The following is a 14,943-nucleotide window of genomic DNA, read 5'->3' on the forward strand; positions in this document are numbered from 1 at the left end:
CAAGGGATTTCAGATGATCTGATCTCAAGAGATATTTTAACAAAACGCTAACTTTAACTTATTCATCAACAAGAACTGTCGTTGTAGGATTGGAGATAATATAAAAAATGAAACAGCTTTGATTGAAATATTAACTGCCAATGCTTTGTAGTTTTTTCTTCTTTTTTTTTTGCAATAGCTTAAACGTGATTTACGATGCCCCATATTAGATGGTTATCACCAAATTAATACCTATTTAATTCAATTTCTCCTACATAGTGAATGTTACAATTTAAATATATACCAAACTTAATGTTCAAATTGATACTTTGACAGATTGTTTTCACTGTAAAATAATTCTAACATAATTTAAGTGAATTCAATTTCACTATTTGGGTATTTGGTTAGAAAATTCTAATGTATTCCCTTGCTTCCATATATAATTCATTTTGTATAGTTTTTTAAAGAATGACACTAATCAATAGAGAAAGAGAGGCATGTGTCCTAGAGCTGCTTTTTTATCGATTGTTTAGTTACTTTGTTTGTTGAAATCCAGTGTCAATGTCCTCTGCAAACAATCTGGCACATGGAGACTAATGAAACACGACATGTCCTTGAACTGAATCATTCAAAATGCAGGTTTCAAACACATTTTTGACCAATGAATTTAAAACTCAACATGACCATATGAATACGACACATTTCTATGATTTTTCCAAAACGTTTGGGATTTAATTTGTTTTCAATTACTTTTTTAGGCCTGGAAATAACCATTTTAATATGCCATGCCTTTTCCAGGTTTTAGGTCACCGTAAGAAACCTGTAAATGTTCATTCGAGGTGGCCACCAGGGGGTTTTACACCGTGGATGATTGAGGATGTGACCTTTAACATGACAAACTCTTCAACGGTGGGTATTTGTGTGATGTCTGTTCTTTCAAGAGGTTTTTAAAAATATGGAAAAGTGTCAAATGGTGATGGGGTCAGTTTAAGTTGTTTAGATGAAAGCTTCAAAAGTTAGTTGAGGGCCGCTGCAGAGAGGAAACAGATTTAAACTTCAACTAATGTCTCTTCATATCTGATAACATAAGAGAAGATTAAAGACACGTTTCTCAGTGTTCTCTCTTGACATGAGTAGTGCTTTTTACCTTGTGTTACCGTGTATGTGTGTGTGTGTGTGTGTGTGTGTGTGTGTGTGTGTGTGTGTGTGTGTGTGTGTGTGTGTGTGTGTGTGTGTGTGTGTGTCTGTGTGTGTGTGTGTGTGTGAGACCTACAGAGGTGGCACTAACCCAAAGGGTTTCTACATTTGTCTTATTTCACAATCCGAGAGCTTGATCCCGCCTTCAAGACTTTCTGCAGAGCTTTGCGGAAACGAGGAAACAAGTACTGTTGGGTCATGGGGTGAATATTTACGGTACTCTCTTAATGAAGTGCGATGCCTTTCCATTTCAGGTCGCAGAGAAACACAATCCAGATAACACAAGTGCTGAGGTAGGGAGACTTTTCATCTCACGAGGAAGCATCAGAACTAGAAATAAAGTCTAACAGACGAATGTGTGAAGTGTCGACATACAAGAAGCGTGAACTTCAGATCATACTTGCATCCCTGTAACGTGTTGATTATTTCCTCCCATCAGTGGGAAGGTACTTGGGAGCCAATTGGGAATCCTCATGGGTTACAACCACTTCCTGAGGGAGAGGACACTCAGGTAAGATTTAACAGTTCAGAACTCAAGGAAAGCCAAATACAAAAAATAGCACCCTTATATATTTATCATTCCATGTCAAACAGCATTAACTCTGCATGCAATGCCATTTCTAATCTCACGATGCACTGAGGTATGAGCTACGGTTACATGGTTGAACAAAAAGGGTGCGTGATTAGCGACAGATAATTACACATGCTGTTCAGCTGAATTCTTTTCTTGTCTTTTCCAGGGAAAAACTGAAAACTGAAGGACGACCCGCAGCAGAGCTCAGCTCAATGGATGCAAACACATGCTGCGTTCTGATGGAGGAAATCATCCATTAGCATGAGAGAGCACACGTTCTGCTGCTGCTTTGATTAAACATTTTATCAAAACTATCACATGAAAATGTCCTTTTCTTTTTGAATTCGGCTGTCTTTAAGTCAGTAAACTTCTGGGGTCGAAAGAGATTCGTCCAATTCCAATGACGTCATCCTCAACGATCCCTTTAGTTCATTCGGTTCTTCTCTTTTCATGACAATAGACGAGCATCTCTACCTACAATGATAATCACTTTAGTCCTTCAATAGAAAATGCTTAACATTGTCAAAATTTAGGCTCCTCAAATGTGAAGATGTCCTGCTTTTCTTATGGACATGTGAGTGTAAACTGAATATCTTTGGGTAAAAAAAGGAATTCAAAGACGTCATCTGGTGCTCTAGGAACTCTTATAGTTTCACTGTATTATAAACTTTCGCACACAAAAACAATCAGTTGTTTTTGTGTGAGTAGGCGATTTCACATCTGCTAACAAATATGCCCAGTTGGACTTTGATATCATCCTAAATCAGCACACGTTGTGTAATGGACTCTGCCCACTGACTCGGCCGCTATAAAGCAGGTGTTTGGACAGAAGGGAGGCTGATGTAGTGTCAAGATGAGAGGCGTCACACTGCTGTGTTTGGTGGGATTCATCCTCGCGGCCTCGGTAAGGCAGAGTGTTAAGATGGTGGCTTCTCCCGGATTTATTGGTTGGTTTATTTTGCTGCCTTGAGTCGATGACCTTTCAGAACCAGAAAGAAAAACAATAAGGCGAATGTTAAGCAAACAGTCAATGTTGTGGCTTTGGTTTTGGGTTTTTGTATATTTTCAATGTGCTGTATATATTTTTATTTCAGTGGTCCACAGGAGGCTCGGTGCCGCTTGCATATAGGTCGCCGAAGGTAGGTGAAAAAAAAAAACATGGCAGCAGAAGAAAGTGATCACGAGGGAGCAGTAGTCAGTGGAGGAGCATAAAAACAGCTGAATTATATCACTGCAGAAAAAACAAACATTTGGACTTTTAAAGTATTCAGAACATTATTTTTTCCACCATTAAAAGGTAAAACCAACATGTGACGTGATCCATTTCCCTTTAAAGCTGTGGAGCGGTCTACGTCAACACATTTAGAGTTATTTATTGAGACTAAAACAATAATCAAGATTGTCGCCTTCATTAAGTAGAATCTATATCACGCTGGTGGACCAAATAAACTATGTAGATTAAAAGACTCTTGATTGTTGCTTTCTTTGTCTCGTGGCCTTTAAAAAGCATTTTAAAACAATGTTTTTCGACATTGCATGTTATTCCCTGTACACGTACATATGCCTGTTTTTGTGTGTGTGTGTGTGTGTGTTTATTTATATATTTATATTTATATATATATAGATATATATATTCCCTATGAAACACTTTGTGTTTTGTAAAGTACTACATAAATACATTTTGCCAGTGCAACACTGAACAAATGTTATGTTGACTTTGTTCGCGCCGAACAAAGTCAACATAAGCAGGTCTCATGTTCATTTTAAAAGGTTAATACTTAACAGAAATTAATAAAATGTCCACAAATGGGTGAAAACTTGAAGTTCATCGTGTGAGTCGGTCACATAGCATCCGATGGGCAAAGATCAAAACGCACGACTCTGGATAACTGGGGAAATATAAAAGGATTTTATGCTGCAATACATTGACTTGAGTAACAAAATATTACAATTCGACCAATCAGAACACAAGGCATCTCACGGACAGAATGAAATATTCTCAAAGGTCGTCTCTAAATGCTTTTGTTCATCTGCAAGAAAAAGAATAAACTAACTCAGAGACCTTATTCTATAGCATGCTCATGTTTTAGAGGTAATTACTGAAGTTCCTGAGACGTTTGTTCTCTTCAGACCACTGAGCGTCCCATCAGTTTTTGGCACTTTCTTGAAAACGACGTTGGTTTCCAGCCTGAACCAACAGACGGAGACGTGATCCAGGTAAGAAACCAGTCACTCGCCACGATCACCGTCTGAGATTTCAAGCTTTAAGTGAGTCGTGTCTTGAAAAAAACAAACAAACAAAAAAACACTTTTATTAATCCCCTGGGGGAAATTCTTCTCTGCATTTGACCCATCCTTGATGAAGCAGCAGTGGGCTCCCCTATGAGGCGCCCGTGGAGCAACGGGACTGGGAATCGAACCGGCTACCTTGTGGTAACGGGACGACCACTCACCCCCCTGAGCTGGATAACTGAGGACAGACGGACGAGGCGCTGAGCGACAGCAGCATGTCTTAAATCAGATAGAAATGACAATTTAAGTAATTTGTTGGACTTTGTCTCAATCAAATAAACATTTCAAGTCCGATGTGTGAGAAAGTTTTTTTATTTGTTAATATGCTTGGTATAAGGTCATTTGAAACGTCTACTTTTTTTTCCAAAAAGAGCTGAAAGTTTTGATAATTTTTTCACGCTTTGTCAAAATAAGACACCAATTAAGTGATCATGGGAGGAGGGATAGCAGGTTCACACAGGTCTTCAGTTTACAAATGGACACCACCTTTTCTGGGAAGAAAAAAAAAGAAAAAAAAAGGACCGTCTACAGTAAATCGCCAATTTCAACATTTAAAGATTCAGACAAGACTTCAAATCACAAGGATCACTTTATTTTTTGTGTTCGGCTCTCTTTTAAATCACAAATATTATCTACGTCCACCCAAAGTGTTCCAGCGGGGATCATCTCTCCCCGACATCTTTTATGGAAAAGGACAGAAACATAGAACATAAATCCAGTTCTTGACCTTTCTGAACAGAACTATACTTGTAGTAAGAACCCTTTTGATTGATAACGGGTCGCACCACTGAGTCGTAAGCGGGTGCTACTCTGTTGGTTTGGTGACTGAATGTTTTTACCGATGAGTAGTTGCTGTAACTCTCGAGAAATTAAGTTATGCACAAGCTACCTGTTCTACTTCAATAAGGGCTGACACAGCATGTCTTATGAGGAAAGCCTTAATTTAAAAAAAAAAAAAAAAGAAGTCTTAAAACGGAGATTGAAATGTAGCACTTAAACAATAAAATAACTTGTGAACTCAGTATGGCCCAATGGGAAAAAAATGATGCTTTTAAAGTGGTTTCCCGTCATTTTTCTTGATACTGTAACATCTGTGAACATCTGGTGTCAAACCACAGTAAAATATGTGTTACAAAAAAAAAAAACAGAGAGAAAAGGTTTCAAATTAGAAACCAGATTTTACTTTCTATTCATCTGATGTCTAAAAAAAAAAAAAAAAAAACCGAAGTAGGGGCAGCAAAATCTAACGGTGGATATAAAAGACAGTTAGTCGTTGCAATCACCAGGCAAACTACAACAGCACTACATTCTTGAACAGAGGGATTATTTTTCATTTGTATATGGGGAGAGGGGGGTTCTTTTTTTGTCACAAAGTGTTGAGATCCAGAGGCAGGCAGCAGCCCCGTGAGACAACACGCAAAGTTCTCTTCAGATGACAAAGCAGTTTCTATCAGTAAGGCCACTTTATATAGAAATTCTAAATGGAGGACCACAACCTATCGCTTCTTGTCCATAGATCTTTGCAGAGTGTCATCATCACGACGGGAAATAAACAAAGCTTCAAGTTTCTAAATTAAAGCGCCTGATGGCCGGCTTGTATATTAGGGGTGGGCTGGTGTTCGCCCTGTTCGCCACCATAGCAACACAAAAAAAAACAAAAAAAAAGAGCTCAGTCCACATTGTCACCACCAGCTATGCTGCTGTGGCGGTATCTCCCGAAGCTCCCCACCGCAACTCAAAAACACACCCCAAAATACCATGTGCGATTGGGTCATAACGATCTTGCAAAAAAATAGATATTTTCACAGAAGTTTGTAAAATCATCTTGCCTCTGTGGCTTTATCGAAAGCAAGTTGAAGTCCAGAGAAAGAGTTGCGCCACACAACTGCTGCTCTGAGTACAATCCACAAAGTCTGCTGTTGCTGCTGCAGTTTTGTACGTTTGGGTGTATTTTTTGCCAATTCCTTTTCAAATATTCCCTCTTTCAACAGCCCCTTCAGATGCAGTCCTTCAGTTTTGCCAACCAATGTCTGTAAAGTGTGTTACTTTCGATTTTTAAAGGGAGTGTCACTGTATGTGGTGCATGTATATGAGGCTGTGTGTGTGAGTAACCAGTGTGGTGATGGTGGCACGGTGAGCTCCGTCAGGACTGCAGTCAACACAGCTGGAGATCAGCTTCCTTCGAGGGGGCTGGGCCGGACCTTGCTGAAGGGGCCAGGGGACGGAGGGGAGCGGCTCTACTTATCCCCCAGGATGGCGTACTGGTTGTCGAGCTGCAAGTGCTGCAGAGAGGCGGTACCGCCGGTCTCCTCTCTACCGCGGGTCCTGTGTTTCACCACCTCAAAGGTCTTCTCCATTTCTCTGTCCCTGAAACACAGACACGCAGCGTTGCAGTCAAAACGGCAACAAGGCATACGTCGCCATCTTAAACCAGCCGTTGTCCCCCGAACACTACCTACTTGCGTGTCTCCACATGCTTGGAGGTGGCCATTAGAGAGGGGAACTGTGTGTCACTGAAGATCTCAGGAGGCCCCTGGGTGGGACCTCGTCTGCTGGTGGTCAGCCGAGCCCCTGGGGGGCGATATACGCCGGCCGGCTTCGACTCAGGCTCTTCTACTTCTTCTGCAATTATGAAAGGCACACCAGTTTAAAAGAAGGAAACCAATTTTCCAGGTGCAGAATTATTTTTGGGTATATTTACAACTGCTTCAGGCTCTAGGTACATACGTTTTTTTTTAAATTAGTTTCATCCAAAAACATGTATATGGCTTGGAACACAGGCCAACACCAGACAGTGACCGTACAGTTAACCATAATTAGCAAGTGCCCAATACATATGAACTGAGTGTCAATGACATCACTTGGGCGGGAAACGCCAACAAGGGCACACTTAATAATAAGCAGTGGTATATTGATCTCTAACACATTAAACCACATGAGCGTTGAAGTTGGTTCACTCACCGACAGGTGCAGCAGCGGCGGCAGCAGCAGCAGCTGGAGGCGGAGCAGCACCAGACTTGTTCCAGGGACCGGACACCTTGTCTCCGCTGACCAGAATGATCTCTCCGTCCTCGCCGACCTCCTCCTTTTCGTACTCCTCTTCCTCCTTCTCGTCACTGCAAACATTTAAAAAGGCAGTTTAGCCGCGGTGAAACCCAGGATGAGCTATCAAGGATGTGTATGGATCGGCTTGTAAAACAAGTTGATTATTCAATTTAAGAGCACATATCAGTTAGTATAAACTATTATGTGATGTAAGGAGTAAGTAAGGATGGATAAAATTGTTTTTACTCATTTTATGCTTTAAAAAAATGCCTCAAAGAATTTCCTCCTGGCAGTTTATCTTCAGTGCAGCAGTAGTTACAAGTAGTGCGAGTGTATAACACTGAATAATACATCACAGTAGTAAGGCTGCATCATCATAGCTTGATAATGGGGATAATGGCCATTTCATAATTTTTGTCACAGTTGAAATAAAAAAAATGGATGGCAACAAGGCTGAAGTGCAAATGTAAAGGACAAATACATATATTCCTCACCTTATCTGCAAAGCCTGCAGCCGGAGCCCGCTGTAGTCAACTTCTTTCTGCTCGAACTCTTTCCATTCCTCATCCTTCTGGACAGAAGGGCGCATTAAATCTCAACAGAATGCAGCACATCTACATTGACAGCATTGCAACAAAGCCTGCCTCTTCCATTTCAGTCACATCCACACAATAAAATGGTCAAAAACTGGCCATAACAGTTTGGGTCAACTTCACCCAGCAGAGTGACTACTTCTTCAATGTTAAATAAAGAAACCCCAGCTTTATTACGTGATTATAATAATTGTAAAGCTTAAAAAAATAATTTAAAAAAAAGGACCGGCAAGCCCTCTAAAAAAACTACAAATGGCGGCTCGGCCTCACGTTAGTTGGACAGCCACGATTCAGAGGGATGACAGCCTCGTCATGCACTCACAAGGCCGTTAACTGCACGAGTTCACAACCGGGCCTCAAATGTTTACACGTAACACAACATTTAGACACGAAGCGGAAGATGAGGTCGTAACAATGGAGCCCGCGAGGCGCCGGTCGCGGAGGTAACCGTCGTGTGACGCCACAATGTGTGCTGCCACAATGTGTGCTGCCTGTAGGAACCATATGCTAGCTAGCAGCCGGCGTTTCCTCCCTACACGTCAGAATAAAGCTACACTGCGCGTTTCGTCTTCCTGAATTAAACGGCAGGGAGGAAAACGTTAGAGAGGTGCGAGTGAGCGGAGTGAAATTAAGCAGGACGCATATCATGATGAGGGATGTGACGGTTGATACGACACCGTTAACTGGAAAAAACGGCATCATTAAAAAAAAAAAAAAAGTTGCCGGAGAGCAACGATAGCAGTTACCTTCTCAATCGGCACGTCTTGATTGTCGGTTTTTGTGGATTTTTCCTTCTCCCTCTTGGTCTTTTTGATCAAAGCAGTCGTGGGCCCGACAACGGGCTCTTTGGCCTTTCCTTTTTCTTTCTTCTTCTTTTTATCCCGCTTGGCGAAGAAATCGTCCAGGCTCTTCTCCGGTGGTAGATCCGCCATTTTCAAAAGAGCAACGTTAAACTCGTGAGCTAGCCGAGCAATGACAAATGTGGGAAAGCTGCTCTCCGAGAGGCAGGACAGCTGTTCAAAGGGACGGAGGAGATGGGCTCGCTTCTCTCGCTGACGGTTTAACTTCTGTTACAGGCTGATAAAAAAAAATGTCCACCCAATCGAAGGCAATCCTGACAACCATGCCATGCACGGGCTATTTGACAAATCTGTACCGTGACCCGGAAGTACCTCGGCCCCATACAGGAAGCAGTTTGAGTCCAAAAAAATAAAAGCAAAATATTGTAACATTTTCTCATATAAATCAGTCCATGTTTCGAAATCTTCTAAAAGTAACATGCAAAACATATTTAATTACATGAAAACTTAGGCAGAGTATCTTATTATAAGAAGCAAATACATTTAATTGGCATAATTAGTGTGAACTTTCAGGGGTAATACAGTTATAAGTTAACTCCTTCCAAGAGGGAGAAAAGATTAGACATCAAGTAAATAATATATCAAAGATACAAAATAAATAACATTTATTATTATTATTATTATTATTATTATTATTATTAAGTTATAATTGAGTTACAATGTATATTTCCTTCCTATTTTTCCTTATTCTCCAATTATTGGAAATCAGTATGAACATGCATAAACTCTGAACATTTAAATGTCATAACATATTGCTGTAATCTTCTCGGAATTCTTTATATTATGTTGGATATTTCAATATGTGTAAAGTTGAATCATAATGACAACATGGCCTCCACCACATGTCCCAACAGTCTTCTTACTTTCTTTAATAAAAATGTACGACACATGATTTTGACATTTAAATAAAAATCATGACTTAATATGTAATACAATGAGTATTTTTTCTTTGTCATTCCTAACATTATATTATATATATGACTTACTAATTATTTTTTGTAAGTTAAAAAACTTTCACATGAATTTCAGAAGAATATCAAATATGTCATATTTCTTTTTCTTTTCAATTTTAATTTCAAGACCGAATTCTCATCCTAACCATTTAGTGACAGGATTCATTAATGCCACAGTTTACAAAGGAGACTAAAAAAGGGAATTCTAAATAGATGAAGTTAAAACAGCACCTACACTTCTAATACTGTATATGGACTGATTGGATCATAACATCCAATAATTTTTTTTAAAAAACGTTAAACTGCTGCATGTATTTGGATCAAACTTGCCAAACAGATTGAGGCCTGTCATGTATAAAAAAGACACCAAAATCGAACTGTCATGTTTTGTACAAACAAACCTATAAATCAGTTAATTACACTCACATCATATTAAGCCTCTCCCCAACAGTAAAGCAGGCTTGTAAACAGATTAATGAACTGACGTCATATCCCCAGAGCTGGAGGTCACTTGACAACACGCAGCACTGGTGCACAAAGAGAAAATTCCAGCCACAACAATGGATGTGCTGTGGTCGGCAAGACTGTTTACACTGCTTTGTTCTATAGTAAATAGGGAAGTATGTTATCTATCTAACACGTGCGGGGCGGTGAGTCAAATATTTGACAAAAAAACTTGTGTTAGACTTTGTGTTGAAGGCCATACCATGGCCATATGAGGACATGTCCGTTGATTGAATTAAAAACAAATCAGTCAGAGTTTTTTCTTTGTTTTATTGCTCAGCAGTAAAAAGTACAGTGTATACTACAGTACAAAAAATACATGATGTTGAACACTGCTCCATCGTGCCACTGAACGTTTTGTAAAATATCCACTTTTGAGCGTGCAAAACAAGAAGCCCAGCTGTGAGCATCCAATGCGAGAAATATCAATATGTTTAGGTGTGTAATGCAACATCACCGTTTGAATCTGTGATTTCAGAACAACATCTCACAATGCAGAAAAATCTTTAGCGACGTTGGAGGCGGGCAGCATTGATTATTGAATACAACTGCAGCAGTGCAAAACAAACAAACAGATGATAGAAGGACCACAGGTTCAATAATTAAACAAAATGTTCAATCTTTTTTAATTATTAAACTGCCTCTGTATGTGGTCACAGTAAATATATTCAGCATACATTATTTATCTCCTTGGTCAAGATTTTTGACGGCCTCTAACACATAATATGTGGTCCAGCAACTAATTCACAATCATTCAACAAACCCAGTTTGCATTGATGGACAAACACGTTGTTTATGGAGGGAGACATTTACAGTAGCAAGGTTGGTCTAAGTGTTTCCTACAGCGCTGAGAAACTCGTTCTTAAACTGGGCTAAAACCAGTAGCCACTCCACGATACAGACAAGAAACAGACACACACACACACACACAGACAGACACTGACAGATAAACAGATAAAACTGAGCTGAAAGTGATACGAAGTCTTGTTTGACTTAAAGTAACAGTGATACTTGGTTACGGGGGGGCAGCAGCTTTACACAGTATGCTGACATGCACAAACAGGGCCTTCAAGCACGCACATACTGTGTGTGTATATATATAAATATATATAACTTAATCTCAACATAAGGAATTAAGACATCTATGTGGTCCCTCAGGTGACACGTGTGGGGGAAAGACACCTTAAGTCATTTGACCAACATCTCTCAAAGCTGCTGAATTACGCCAAATAATCTGCTCAAATCAGCCTTTGGAATCTGAACCCACATTTATCAAACTGCTTCAAGTTAAAAATCTGGACTTATCATTAACTTAAGCTTGCAAACGTAAGAATAAAAGCTATTCATCATGAATTAAGAGAACTAGGTATTGAGGGTGCAAACAAAACAGAATAATGCTTGAATTTGCTTGCGATCACTTTTCATGCATTAAAAAGCATTTTTTTATGCATCTACAAATGCGTACTACGTATAAAATGTGGTACTTTTATTATTACTTATATACCATAAATATATGTTGTTGTTCATTTCAATTAAAGTGTACAGTCAAATGTAAGGATAACAAAAAAGAGTGAAAAGCATGAAAAATGGGTACAGCATTCCAGCTTTCATATGATTAATCATGTCATCACTTAAGAGCTGATCTTAAAGGTTACTCCTACACTTTGATGGAAATTGCTTCATAAATGTGTCTTATTCTTGGCTTCTAGAATCACTTTTTTACTCCTAAGATTGCTCTGTAAACGACTTAAATGTGTTTCTCAGTTTGATAGATATGGGCCCTGATCCCACATACAGTATCACTACCCCCCCCCCCCCACCCATAATGTAGGTGCTATATTCAAGTTCAACAGGCTATAAGTATTTTGGGATTGATCTTAAAGGAAAACTAAAATGACAAAGAACAGCTTTAATGTTTTCATAATACGTTTCTCTCTCGAAAGCAAATTGCACGTGGCGACATCCACAGTGCGCTCACCATCAGTTCACTGTAATGAAACAAAACCACGTATAATCTGTATTTTATAAAGACAATAAAAACCTTTTTTTTTTTATCACAATTAGGCCTTTTGTAGAAAATGTACATCAGAAAAATATGCGGGAGCATCCTTGTAGAGTGTCTGTTCACACCTCTCCTCTCTCAGGTTGCCTCTTTGTGTTTGTCATATACAGTATAAAGTCAAAGTCTCTGAATATTTAGCACATTTATAAAATAGACAACAACAGCAGGGGGAGTAAAAGAGGAGAATCTCGACTGTGTCTCTCTTTTTCCTGTCTCTACATGGCAGAAGCTTTGTCCCTGTTGATGAAGAGCGTCTCCTGGCAGAAAGGGTTAACCAGGACCACGCTGCTGCCGCTGTAGTCTCCGTTCGGGGGGAGACAGGAGTCTTGATCCTGCAAACGCAGGAAAAAAACAAAGAAAGAAATCAGTTAAACAATAGCTGTGACTCAGGATTCACGCTTCAGGGCTCACCATTAGGGCACACGCTGCAGTCTACTGTATCTAAGTCACTCTACAGGCCGTCTAGTGTGGCAGCGAACACTATAAGATATGGGTTTGGTGCAGGCCGCTGGCTTTTAAGGAGACGCACAACAACGATACCTGACAACGCTATGTAGATGAACATGAAAAAAGGAGGGGATGACTCAGAGAAACAAGACAACAGAGGGACTTAATGTGAAACGGAGGGGATGTAGAAATGGTTGTTGATGGTGAGTCAGCAGTAATCAGGCACTGCTGGAGGAGGGAGGCGTGAAAAACTAAATTATTTGTGTTACAGCAGGGGTGAGGCCATTGTATCACTAATCAAATCAAACTAACGTTGTCGTTTTAGGTGATATAAACATGTCTCCTGGAGACCGTGTCATCTACCGAAAGCAGTAAGAGGCTGCCGCTCTACAAAGACAGGTGAAGCAGGGAAACAACACCTGGGTGTCACCAGGAGCATCCCACACATGATCCGACCCCAGCCTCCCTCTGCTGATGCGCCCGCGGACAGCAGAGGAATGCAAATTGAGCAACGGAGCAAAAGAAAGAGGAGACACAGTGAAATGGTCACTGGAGAGACGGTGGTAAAGAAATACATGCACACAGAGCAAAACAACGGCCAATCAAAATGACACGTAGATAGTGATGGATGTTTTACAGTGCCACTTCCACCAGATGGCGCTGTATTGCAGTGAAAACTAAAGTCTTATCTTGTTTTTATAAACCGAATGGAAAAACAAAATAATTAAAACGCTTCATGGAAAAGAGCTGAGGCAGCGTATTCACGTCCTCAACTCCAAAAAACAGCCGATTAGCAGCAACTCAAAAGATTTATGTGAGTTTTCAAACCAACATGACACTTCTTTAGGATGCCATACTCTCTGCGGTTTGAATGAGTCTCCAAAAAACAATATACAGCATGCCAAACATAGAAATGAATTGAAAATAAATGTAATATTTTCTATGTTGCTCTTGTATTTAAAGGCTGCATCTAAAACACCATAAGCAGAATATTATTGGCAAACTGGACTAATAATCTGTTATTCCCATCTAAAAAGGATATTACCCACTTAAGACCTTATTCTAGCAATCTTTTTTGAGCATAAAACAGAATAGCTAGAATAACTTGTCCTTCATATTTCTTCTGCACTGCTATATGTAATCATTGTTGAAAATACAAAATCCCTGAAGGCTTTTTCAAAAGTCAATGCCATGTGTCACATCATGTCAACCCCTCCTCCTCCTGCCACAAAACCTTTCAAATTCCCAGAAATATTATAGAGGACACAACCTCAGTGTCCTAACTGGTAGCTCATCACATGACGCTCATTTCATGAGCATGTCACAAGATGTTTAGATGGTATGAGACTAAAAACTGGACTTGTCATGTGTATTCCCTATGCTTTCTTGATAACATACTGGTATACCGACAGGGTCATACCTTGACATTTGTTCCCTAGGTGTGAAAAGGCCAACTACGAACACGTGATCTTTACAGAGTCCCTGCAGGGAATTCCTCTTTTTGCTTTTTCCAAATGGCATCACTGATACAGTGTCTCGCTCCAGCCGGCCTCGGGGCTGACAGCAGAGATGGAACATGGATGCTCTTGTAGTTCCCCGTACTCATTAAAACCATTTCTGCTGACTGATAGCGAAACATCAAGTAAACGTGCTTCCACCTCTGTGTGCGGCGCTGTACACTGAGAGCATCGGTGATGCCGGTCGTATAGTACCTCGCTCTCCAGAGTGTGTATCTCTCTGGGCAGCTCCACGGCGTGCCGGCTGAAGTAGTCCATGGTGATGGCGTTGTTCCAGTAGCTGAGGTTGTTCTCCTGACTTGATGACTTCTTCTTCCTCCTCATGCAGCACACAGTCAAGAGCACAGCTAGAGAGAGGGAGAGAGGGAGAGGGAGAGAGAGAGAGAGAGAGAGAGAGAGAGAGAGAGAGAGAGAGAGAGAGAGAGAGAGAGAGAGAGAGAGAGGGCAGAAGACAGGAAAGGAAAATAAGAAGCCGAGAGCTGCTGCTTCAAATAGACCCCGAAAGCGCCCACACTCGGTGCAGAGGTAAAAAAGCCTGCCACGTTTCACAACAACACGCCGCTGTTACAAGAAATAGTTTCGTAAAAAAGGAAAAATAACGCCTTAAAATATTGCTTGAAATGGCTACTGGTGGGTGTGCCATCTAGTCATCTAAAAGAACCCAGCTGCCAGAGTCTCAGGAAGACATTTTACAGGACTCATACGGGAAAGTAATGTATTATCCTTATTCCTTCCGCTCAAACAGACCACAATGCAAAAGCTTTTTCTGAGGTGAAACTCTACTACTCGATGAAAGATATTCGCCCGTCTTGCAGTTCGTACGCTACTGCACTCTCTTCAGTTTAATGCAACAGGATGGAGTCCTGCAGGAGGTCTGGGGGCTGTTAAAGCCGGAGAGGTGAAGAAAACAAGAAGGTATT

At 40.4% G+C, this 14,943-nt stretch overlaps 2 protein-coding genes and 1 long non-coding RNA gene across 5 annotated transcripts in view; 1 reads left to right on the forward strand and 2 right to left on the reverse strand.

The window, feature by feature from the left end:
* The first annotated feature begins 777 nt into the window (after positions 1 to 777).
* Positions 778 to 2,063, forward strand: LOC137789136 (uncharacterized). Its single transcript, XR_011077803.1, has 4 exons — positions 778 to 888; positions 1,431 to 1,469; positions 1,616 to 1,687; positions 1,917 to 2,063. It is a non-coding gene; the product is annotated as an uncharacterized lncRNA (long non-coding RNA).
* Positions 2,064 to 4,618: 2,555 nt separating this feature from the next.
* On the reverse strand, positions 4,619 to 8,850 carry cdv3 (carnitine deficiency-associated gene expressed in ventricle 3). 3 transcript variants are annotated; one of them, XM_068582218.1, is made up of 5 exons: positions 8,427 to 8,850; positions 7,582 to 7,649; positions 7,004 to 7,158; positions 6,502 to 6,664; positions 4,619 to 6,409 (listed from the first exon to the last, which is right to left on the reverse strand). In XM_068582218.1, exons 1-5 carry the CDS (start codon positions 8,610 to 8,612, stop codon positions 6,280 to 6,282), a joined length of 702 nt encoding a protein of 233 aa, XP_068438319.1. In that variant the 5' UTR covers positions 8,613 to 8,850; the 3' UTR covers positions 4,619 to 6,279. The 3 variants fall into 3 exon arrangements, with proteins under 3 accessions (XP_068438319.1, XP_068438317.1, XP_068438318.1); XM_068582216.1 differs by having other exon boundaries at positions 7,582 to 7,658; XM_068582217.1 differs by having other exon boundaries at positions 7,582 to 7,655; positions 8,427 to 8,849.
* A 1,416-nt stretch (positions 8,851 to 10,266) lies between these two features.
* Positions 10,267 to 14,943, reverse strand: part of tmem108 (transmembrane protein 108) — a 41,573-nt gene continuing 36,896 nt past the window's right edge. Inside the window, exons 4-5 of the mRNA XM_068582386.1 lie at positions 14,219 to 14,370; positions 10,267 to 12,391 (exon numbers count right to left, since the gene is read on the reverse strand). Coding sequence (XP_068438487.1) covers positions 12,275 to 12,391; positions 14,219 to 14,370 — 269 coding nt within the window. The 3' untranslated portion in view covers positions 10,267 to 12,274. The remainder of the gene's footprint in view (positions 12,392 to 14,218; positions 14,371 to 14,943) is intronic.

The sequence above is a fragment of the Clinocottus analis genome, unplaced genomic scaffold, assembly GCF_023055335.1.
Source record: "Clinocottus analis isolate CAN_PGR_092001 unplaced genomic scaffold, fCliAna1.0.p SCAF_18, whole genome shotgun sequence".
Taxonomy (NCBI): Eukaryota; Metazoa; Chordata; class Actinopteri; order Perciformes; family Cottidae; genus Clinocottus; species Clinocottus analis.

Excerpts from the sequence above, each read along its gene's own strand:
- cdv3 (XM_068582216.1), bottom strand. The coding sequence starts at position 8,612 with ATGGCGGATCTACCACCGGAGAAGAGCCTGGACGATTTCTTCGCCAAG. Across the intron at positions 7,659-8,426 it reads AAGACGTGCCGATTGAGAAG|AAGGATGAGGAATGGAAAGA; the intron begins GTAACTGCTATC and ends CCTTCTGTCCAG. Across the intron at positions 7,159-7,581 it reads CTGCAGGCTTTGCAGATAAG|TGACGAGAAGGAGGAAGAGG; the intron begins GTGAGGAATATA and ends AAATGTTTGCAG.